Raw genomic sequence first — 10,372 nt, 5'->3', positions numbered from 1 at the left:
CGTGACTAACCAGGTCTGGCCACTATCTCTACTGAAACAAAGACTAGGGTATCAAATCCTTTTATGCATCGTAAGATCAGTCTGAGAGAGATGAGAGAAATAAGTACAGTTCTGTATGTAGTGTGGAAGGAGATTAGATGGATATTGAAATGGACACAAAATTTGGGCTGGTGAGAACAAGCTTTCAGTCACCCGCTGCAATCTGCAGTTAGGGTTGCTCTTTCGTAAATAGCACCCGTCGAAGTTACAAGGTTCGAGTTAAGCAGTCAGTCTGAAGGCGTTCTTGAGGATCCAACCGGGGCCATCGAAGCATTGGTCCTCACTTAGTTCCAGTCGACCACCTGGGTCAGCAAACCCTGAATGTGTTGAAACCTATATAATTTCTTTTTTGTTTCGCTCGTGTTCTCTTCACAGAAGCAGGCGTGAGAGGACGACAGCTCCCTCTTATCATCACAATCCCCGATGAGTGAGGTTGTATGGTGTTACTTGCTGGGATATGACGTGAAATCTTTTAATTTCAGAATGCTCCCAGGTGTAAACAAGGCAATTTGATCGATCCAACTTCCTTTTATCTTGACAATGATCAACCGTCCGATAGTTTACTCATTTCGGACTACCTGTTATCCGCCCGTTAACTGCTTTGTCATCTGCACATGCATCGGAGACCAACTGACACGTCACAGTTGGCCTCGTGGGTAATATGGATAAATCAATATTCCAATCAATGTTTTGAACCATGTGGGTCCCCAGTCATCAGCTGTGTACTATGCAATGTGACGTAGAATTTTTCACATGGTATTATTCTCGTCACTATGACCAATTTTAATGGTTAACCACGGACCGTAGCCGAATTGAGTAACATTTGATGTGTCGGCTTGAATATCAATGACCTGCGCGACGAAGAAATATTCATTTCAAGCATGTCCTGTGGTGGTCGCTCGAGAACTGAACAATACACGAATAAAAGAAGTCCTGTTGAACACAGGCTGCGAGTTGAGTGTTCAGGCAAGAGTTCTTAACCCGCACTATCAAGCTACTCCGTGGACAAAAGGAACGATAGTGGAACTAACAGGACGGGACGAGCCATCCATTGATTACTGTAACCAACTGATCGACGTGGTGTCGCCGTTCTATACTACTCGAAAGATATATCATGAAGCACTTTCTTCTCAAAAGGGACGAAGTGTGGGTGGAGATCAGAAAACTGTTCCATTTTCCTACTATGAGAGTGCCTCTTGTTTTTCAGAGGAAGTGCTACGAACAAGAGGGTGTTCTGTCCCTCAAAAACAACTTTCTGGACGTTTAAAGATCGAAAGATTAGGGTCCAGTGTGTCAATAGCAAAACACCTCCAGGAACGTCCGTTATTATCCACAGTTTCTCGGAGCTCACAACACTCTAGCTCTGTGGCAGATCCTAGCTATTCCTCATGTTCAGGAACTCTGTTTAACCAGTTGAAAAGAGTGTTAACGGCTTCCAGACCTTCACCGGTAGAAACTGTGCACCATAATAAACACAACGTATTTACAACTCCAACTGTGACCCAAAAACGGAACGTAAACCTATCCAGATTCGCAGGGCAGTCTACAAACTTCCCCAAACCAGCATCTGGTGAAGAAAGTCACCAGAAGCGAAGTTCCTCTAGGAGATTGGCAATGCAGCCTGAGAGAAGAAACGTCCAGGTCCTTGAGCAAAGCACACCAGTGGATACGGTGCTCACTGCTCTAACACGGAACCTACAAAGCTTTAAGTCGAGGGTAGAGCAACCAAGGGAATTTGTTTTCAACCCGAAACAAAATTCAATTGGTGGTAATGTTCCAACTGGTGAGAAAACTGTAATGATTGCAGAGAAACAAAACAGGAATGCTACTGGAAGGCAACCAACTATCAGAACCCAATATTCCATCCACTGTAGTTCGATGCAAAAGCGTGCGAGTGTGTGCACTCGACAAGTGGGTTTGAAAAACGAAGGAACGGCTGAAAATGAAATCAAAGAAGCCAGTCAAAAGGGTTCAGACGAATGTTCGAATCGTCTGGAGGTTGGTCCACCAAAAGTTTCAAATTCACCAAAACACAACCACACAAAGAATGCTGACGATAAGACTACGGCGCCTAAAGATGATATAGATGACGAGCTGATGGTGAAAGGAGACTCCACCTCTGTCCTCGGGGCCGACAAATTTCCGAGTAACCGCTCTGTCGAACAGTGTTCAGCAAAAACAGAGCATATTTTAACAGAAGCGGAATCGGACGATTCCAGGCAGGATTTCGTAATTTGTGGTGAAAGTTCTTGCCCTTCAGCTGGATCGACTTTATCCAGCCCCTCATGTTCCAGCCCTTACCTGGGATCAAAGCTATTAGTTGACAGCCCTGAAAACCGTTCTATACAAGGTTTCAAGTCTACTCAACTAGCCTTGATCAGCGATGCTTCTAAAGTTCATTCAAAAAATGTAGAAGCACCCAAGAGGAGATCTGGCCCTTTTGTTGTGCCCAGTTTGATTTATTCTCAACAATTGCTTCTGCCAGGTGGCATGAGACATTCGCAACTTCATAGACAAAATTTGAGCCAAGCTGCCTTATACGAACTGGTGATGGAGTCTGGTTCCCATGCTCCTAAGCAAAACACGTTAGATCTTAGAAAACAGGTAATCCCTACTATTGTTCCAGACTATCCAATTGCAACTTTGGCCAAGGGTCCACAACAGAAGTTCAGTCTACAGTTCACACAAACAACGCTAACTGACGAGTTAAACTCTATCAGTTCAGAACAGGATTTGGTCAAACCTGATTCACTAACTCAAAGTATCCTCGAAGGACCAGCTAGTGCTGTTACCTGCGATCTGGAAGTTTCCCACAGTAGGACACAGATTCAGCGTCAGTTTAGACGTGGACAAGCGGTTACCAAAACAACACGTAAACCTGCGAACCTGACTTTGAAATCGAACACTGTCTCCCGTCGTATGACTTCAAACAGAAGTTCTGTGTTGACTCGACCTATTCAACAGTCTGGGTTCAGGAGGAGCAACTTAGCCGGTGGGTCAGGTACACGTTCCAAGTCTGAGACTAATGAGAGGGTGACTACACAAAGAGTTTCTAGAAGGCCACCAACAAAGGATGGAACGTTCGAAACTACGAAGATCAATCGGGTTTCTCGCTCAAAGTCTTTGGTTTTCGATGCTTCGAAAGATCCGGTTCTCGATGCCAAGCCATATAATATAATTGCCACGCTTAGGATGGAAAGAGATGGCATGCAGAAGACAGACGATCGATTCCAGTATTCCTTCGAGGATAACCTCAAGCCCAACACAACACACGCTCAAGAAACAAAAGGCGCAAGAGCTGTATCAGCATTTAAAGAAATGGGCGGCCATTCCCCTGATTACTCGAAGGTCCAAACCCGAATTCAAATGAGCGATTTTCAGACAGATGTGGAATTTACTGGAATAATTGAGCCCTCTACACAATTGTTAAGTTCACAATTAGGAACGTCCGCAACACCAAACAGTGAAGACAATTCGAATGTGGTCGATGGGCGTCAAACATCACAGGCATCCCTATCCATGGAAATTGTAAAAAGAGGGGAACCGATGGCTATCGTGTCTCAGAGTTCCAAAGAAGACCGAAAGGATCTGGGGAACGCAAAACAAGAAGTCAGAAAACCGAACGAAAGCCAGCAGCAGGTGTCTCGGAGTACCGAACGATCATCAAAAATTATTCGAAAGCCTTCCACAACAGAATCGATAAAACCGGACTCAGAGAAGGTCATTCTAAACATCCATGACAGAAATATCGCCGCAGGCTCTGAAACTTTGAGAGAAGACACTGAGTCAGATTCGCTGTCAATTCTTAACAAACAGGGTACTACCGGAAACGAAATGAAAGTTTCTGTTCGTCGATCACGGAGCATTGGTACACCGACCTCGGGTGACCATATGTTGACAGACCATACCTTCCATTTTCCGCTCGCCTCTGGTTTGAGAAATGATGTGGTAGATGTGCCGTCACTAATGAGAAAAAAAGTCTGTGATGACCTACAACCAAAACCCAGTCAGTTGTCCGAAGAAAGTGCCACCACCGCCACTCCGGACTGGGAGTTTGTTAAAAAGCACTTCAGCCAGCGACCCAGTGCGTTGACCCGTATTATTCGGAAATGTGTACCATTCCTATGTCCTAGTGTCGGATTCTAGGTTTTCCGTTTATTCTCGGTGGCTGTTGCGTGTTGCCACGGTCTTATTTCGAATTAACGAAATAAATTATGAGTTCCAAAATATCGTTTTCAACTTTCTGATGAAAATGGCCACAATCTAATTTGTTGGTTCATTAGAGACTGTTACATTCCTCTAGGGTACATCTGTCAGGAAAAAATTAAGTGAACTAGTTGGGGCGAATTCTTGCTTCAGCCCAACTGTTATTGGTTAGGACACTTGAGTGCTTAGGAGAAGTCAAGCGGATAGTAGTGAATTTTTCACAATCCTCAGAGAGAATTTGATAATCGCTAAGTCACTGAGGCCTGGATTTGCAAATGCTAATCGTGAAGGTAGAATGCAGCTAGTCATGAAAGGATATCAGCTACATGTCTTCCTCTGAATCGGCATTATCAGACTGATGCAGAAGGATCGGTCGGTTCACTGAATAGCTTTCGCCGTTACGGGGAACATGTCATCTCCAAGTACGTCTGAGTTTGTGGAGAGTATGAATTCAATAGGAAATAAGGGTGATGGAGATTGGGTGCCTGGACCCATCTGACATAATCCTCAACAAGAGTGAAATCGGAAGTCGATTTTCTGTAGTTTTCATAATATCCATCCTTTGTAAAGAATTTTTCTGGAAGTATCTATTTGAATGTCCTCTCAAATAGTCAAATAGCCTGATCAGATATATGACAACGGTTTATGTATCTGTCTTGTGAGTCACATAGTACTTCTATCCAATCAAACCGCAAGGAAATCTGACATTCATTGTTTCGGGATCAATGAACAATACCGGTGGAATATTACGGACTTCATTGGTTCAATGTGGGGCGGACACCACTTGTCACATGGGGTTATTCAAGGAGTAGACAATAATACTCATTCAACTGTTTCTCGGTATGGTATAGATCCGACAGATGCGGCCGTCCAAAAACAAGTCAGAAGCGCCAGCACCAGTCTTCTGAAATAGCTGACCCGACTGAAGTGAACAAGTTTAATCGTATGCGGATCGCTCTGATCACGAAGACATTTTTGCCCGAGTGAAGGAAATCCACTGCCTAGAAGAAAGCAAACATACCGGCAAAAACTTAGCAAGTCTAGTCACATTCAGGCTGCTTCAAAACATTATTTTTCTAGACTATGTAACCTACCACGAGACCTGAAGTTAAGTTATGGCCCCCTTTCCGCATTAACCTACAACGTCAGGACTTTAGCCAGCCATAAGCCAGCTACAAAATGGGAAAGCAGCGGGAATGGAGGGCTCGCCCGACAGACTGTTTAACCGGCAGTGTGGAACTAACCTCTGCACATGCTGCCTACTTAATGGAAAATGGAAAACAATTTGGCGGAAGATGGACAATACCACGAAGTCAACTCCCTGTGCACTGCAGAGAAGGTTAAAGCTCGCATCCTCCCCACTGGGGAAGAGTATTGTGAAGCGATCGAAGTATGATTTGCCCGAGACAAATCTACGAATGAACTTCCCTATGCACTGATTGTGATATGTAGCAAAGCCTTCGACTCAGTGAACAGAGGGGTGGAATAGGTCGTCTCACGAAGGTCCGTTTGTGTGAATGGCAAACCATTTTCTGTCGAGAGGAAAGACTGGGTGTAGACCCACGTAACTATTGCATCGAGTTTGAAATCAACAAAGGAATGAAGTAGGATTACGTTATTGATAAAGGCTTGTTTAGCTACTATCTAATAACCATCTACAAGGGAGTTTTCCGCATCCGCGCATCTAACGCCTTTCAGATGGCTATTCGCTCATTTTGATGCATTTCCCTGTCAGGACACTGCTGTTTGGATCCAATGTTCATACATCGCTGTCTTCATGATCTGAGGCAGAGTTGCAATGGTTGTTTGATCCAGTCGTATGTCGTTTCGACCAGCATGAACTGGGGCCCCAACACACAACGTTATGTAGCCAGCTCGAAGGTTGTGAGAGCGTGTATTGTAAAACTTATGCTCTTTTGGCAGGACAACATCAACAAAGGTGACTCCTGACAGTGAAATAAACTCATGGCTTTCAGTCTGTGCGAGAAACACGTCCGGAACATGTACCACTGCGGAAGGTGCGGTAGCGCCCTGACACTCATAGGATTGGGTAGACGGTGGATTGTGCCCTAATGATAAACACTTAAATGGTATCAGTGTTGATTGCCATCCTATCGTGTTCAGACCAGTCGATAACTTTCAGCAAGCTTCTGCATGTTCTCCCGTCTCTCTTATTCTGTCGGGTCTGTATCAAGGACTTGCATCCAGCATGATATTGGGCTCGGCGCAAACCGTCTGTGGCTTTCCAACTATGCGCACGTGTCAAACGGCTTCACCATTGCTCCTCCCCCACTTACTACATTGATCCAAAGGACAGCGAAGCATTCCCATCAAAAAAAACTCAAACGACACTATTCGAAGAAGAAGATCCAATAAGTGATGTTATAATGGAGGACCGAGGAGTTGGACCATTTAGCGATTGACTTCAGTCACCACTCGATCGGATGTATTCAGTACGACTAGTTTGTCCTGTTTTAGATCACTGTTCCTAGATGTTAAATCGTACAAACGAGGCTTGCGTTCAAATGATATTCCTCGATAGGACCAATCTCTGCTGATTTAGTATAAAATAAACTAGTTCGGGAGTTCAGCTGAGGGGATGCAGTACAACTCTCTTAAAAAGTCACCTTGGACAGGCTTAAATCAACCGTAACTCATGAGGCAGGTTAATCTATGGGTGAACATCGAGATTGTTAAATGATTGATTAGTTGAACAAATCTGTTGTTAAAATGAGTAATAAATGTTATATCTGACTGCTGTCCCCGCTCCAGTGCCTATTGTCCGAAAAAGAGACACACCGACAAGGAACGGCGCTCAGTATTCGCACAATGGAATTGGAATTTCGAGAGCTATGACGTATCCCTGATGGATTAAGGCAATCGGGCAATCAAGTTGAGAGTACCAGTTCAAACTTTTGAGCCCCATTTAGGCATCCCAGGGTCTCAGCGATGCTTAGAAATTATTCCACCAGACTTTTCCGCAAGAGATTGACAGTGAAGTATGGTGAGCTGCAAAAATATGGATGAAACAAGATGCAACATTTTGGCGCAAAATGTTTTACTCAACTTGTAAAGGTTTTGCAGTTAGGACCATTGTGCGGCTAATGGGCCCCACACAACAGCCTTATTGAAACAACCGAGCGCGCATGCGAAGCTTCAACGACCTCGCGTTGAGATAGCACTATCTGACCTTGATCAAGGGCTGACTTGCACTGCCTAACTCTGATCCAGGACTGTCTGGTCGGCGTTTAGTGAAGTTGAAAGTCTCAGTAGGGTATTCTGGGATAATTTTCATAAATTTGACGGTCCTGGCAATGAGTTTCACTAAACTTTAAGGAATTGCTTCCGATGGGAGCGAAACAAGACGAGCCTCCAGTGGAACACCGGCGAGTGTTGCCCTGCCGTTTAATCAGTGCCTTTCACAAAGAAAAAAATAATCGGCTACTTTAAATGGCGACTCCTGGAAATCCCGAGACAGCGCTTGCACGGCGCATTAGCTTGAAGTACAGTATGAACCGGAAATGCGTTTTTTTTGTTTTTATGTCAATACTACCTTGGCTTGCAAATGAGATATTTATTCACAACATGAGTGAAATAAGTTTTTTGTAAATCCACGGAGTATACCCAACGGATGAACTGCAAACATGGCTGAGCCGGAAGGGAATTCTTGACAAGAGCAAATTATCCCTAAAAAAACTGTAACCGCTTATTATGCATTGCTCAGCTTACTGTGGATTTCACCATCCAACGATCGTTTGATCTTTAGTCCTAAATACCGATCGATCGATAAAATATCTGAATTTTAATGACCTTTATCCACACCCATTGTGTTGTGTTGTGATGACCATGCCTATTCATTATGCCTATTCGTTACTTGTTCACTTCACATAGTTCCACGTTGCCGGGCCATTTTAAAAAGCCATATCAGTTTTGCGGGACAAACCCAAGCTCTTGACACCTGGTGGCGGCTGTTTAAGGGGATTTCCTCATTCCTTATTGTTGTATAAATTATGGAGCAATTCATTTCAGGGTTTTCTCCTATTGGACCGTATGGAATTTTGTATGATATTTCCGGCCTTCCTATTCTGGTGATCTGCCCAAAAATTAGATATTTTGAACTTTTTATTGTCGATGGCCGCATTCATTTTTGGAGGAAATTTCCACCTCCCAACACATTCACTTTATTTCAAGAATAAAGAGCTTAATCTTGGTGGTATTAGGACATTTTGGAATTTTTATGGAGATTTCTTCATGACTTGAAGTCAGTCTATACTGAAAAGTCGAGAAGCACTTTACAGATGTTTCATCCTTATCAGAAATCCTCAGCACCCGATCGGATTCTCACTGACAGGTCAGACTGTGTTGTATCTTGCGCGGTGGCCGAGCTATTGGGTTACGCCTGCACTGAGCCTGCCAGACTACGCGATAGGGAGGAGACAGAGAACTCGGGACACGACTGTATTGCCAGGACAAAACATAAAGAATGTCTGCGTAAATATATAGGATGACTAATTGGCCAAATACGGTCGTTCACTTGCTCACTCCGTACAGACAATGGTGGTGTTCCGGTCGTGAACATTCTCAGGCCCACTACGCTGGTCGTGTGTTGCTAGGCCGTGTTTGGTGGGAGCCGCCGACTCACCTACTTTCCGGACGTGTCGAACCTATGGTGACCTTGGGGATGCGTCACTCTGTGCACATGTGCTTTAGCCGCCGGTTCACCTAGTTTCCGGACGTGTAGAACCGATGGTGACCTTGGGGATGCGTCACTCTGTGCACATGTGCTTTTTCTTCTGTCTGGGCGCGCCCTGACGGACTGCTTCGTCCGAAGGGTCATTAAGGCCCCGCGAGGAACCTAAACAGTGTCAAAGTATGGTCTTGGCACTACGTGCACAACATTCAAAGGATCAGAATGTGGAACATCCTGTCACACAGCATCGTTCGCCCTTTAGTGAGAATTCTCAGTTTAGGTGGCCAGTAATTCGGCTCCAGACTTGTTCGATCCTCATTCGTCCACTTGGTGAAGCAGCGAAATCGTGTAGTTAGGCTTTCCGGGGTCTCATTATACTGTTGCTATGTGGACCCTGTAATGTTCAAAGTCGAGGGGTTGTTTGTTAAAACCGATTAAATTAAAATCAAATAATTAAAACGGTTGACAGGTAGTCGGATTGTCTGGAAGTATCAACGGTCCGACAGACCGGTGGTGACAACTAATAGAAGTCTTTCAAATGTTCGAATCGATCAGCAGGCGTCTGCGATCATCATTTATCAATCTGCTTTATAATGTTCAAGTTTTCTTATCTGCTTCTCTTCATTATGTGGTACACTTGATTCCATCGCTTGAGTTTTTTTAAATAAATGATTCAACATTTTCCGTCCAGTTGACATCAATCACCATTTTATTTTATTTTGCGCCAGAGGGAAATAAAATGCCACATAATAAGGAAACAAATTTTCAATGTCATCCTTGACTTCTACTAAGTGATATTCTTCTAACGGAGAATGATCAAACTTTCCCATCGAATCAGGGACTATCAAACGACAGTGCCTTTCTCGTGCGTTTGCCCCCATAACAACGACCTAAATTTTTCATGAAAGAAACGAAAAAGGTTACTGAAAACTCTCCCGCAGCCCACGAACCGTTTCGCCTCAGAAACCTTGTGCGTAGTTCCCAGTATGAAAATTTGCTATGATATCTCGAATATGGTATCAACTGGAACCTGAGGCGGCTTTTGTGCCACACCTGAAGAATATCATAAACTAGATATTCAGATGGGATTCAGTTGAGTCACCCGTGAAACCCAAGTTGGTATGCAAATGAGTGTATCTGGTGCACAGTCTAACATTTTCAACTCCACCGAGTTTGCGAGTCAGCTAACCGAATCGCTTGGTCAGATGGGGGGATTGTGGAATGAAGCGCCGAGCCGTGACCGTTGGTGTATTTATCCAAATATTTCGTTTAACTGGGTGCTGATAAATCTTTCGTTATTCAACAAACGGGCCTAGACGTACTGGAGAAACAAACGTGCATAAGTTAACTACGACGGCTTACATGGGTGTGTTTGTCTCACTGAGGTAAACATCAATATATTTGATCAATATTCACGCACATGTAATATGGATAGAC

The 10,372-nt window shown here is 44.1% G+C and overlaps 1 protein-coding gene across 1 annotated transcript; it reads left to right on the top strand.

Moving 5' to 3' along the window:
* Positions 1–885: 885 nt before the first annotated feature.
* Positions 886–4,185, top strand: T265_05939 (hypothetical protein; the record flags this gene model as incomplete). The annotated part of the gene is made up of 1 exon (XM_009171086.1): positions 886–4,185. The coding sequence occupies one exon, from the start codon at positions 886–888 to the stop codon at positions 4,183–4,185; it is 3,300 nt and encodes a 1,099-aa protein (XP_009169350.1).
* Between the last annotated feature and the right edge of the window lie 6,187 nt (positions 4,186–10,372).

The sequence above is a fragment of the Opisthorchis viverrini genome (assembly GCF_000715545.1).
Source record: "Opisthorchis viverrini unplaced genomic scaffold opera_v5_118, whole genome shotgun sequence".
Classification (NCBI taxonomy): domain Eukaryota; kingdom Metazoa; phylum Platyhelminthes; class Trematoda; order Opisthorchiida; family Opisthorchiidae; genus Opisthorchis; species Opisthorchis viverrini.
Note: the sequence above shows the minus strand (reverse complement) of the source record. Positions and strands in the feature narration are given on the sequence as shown.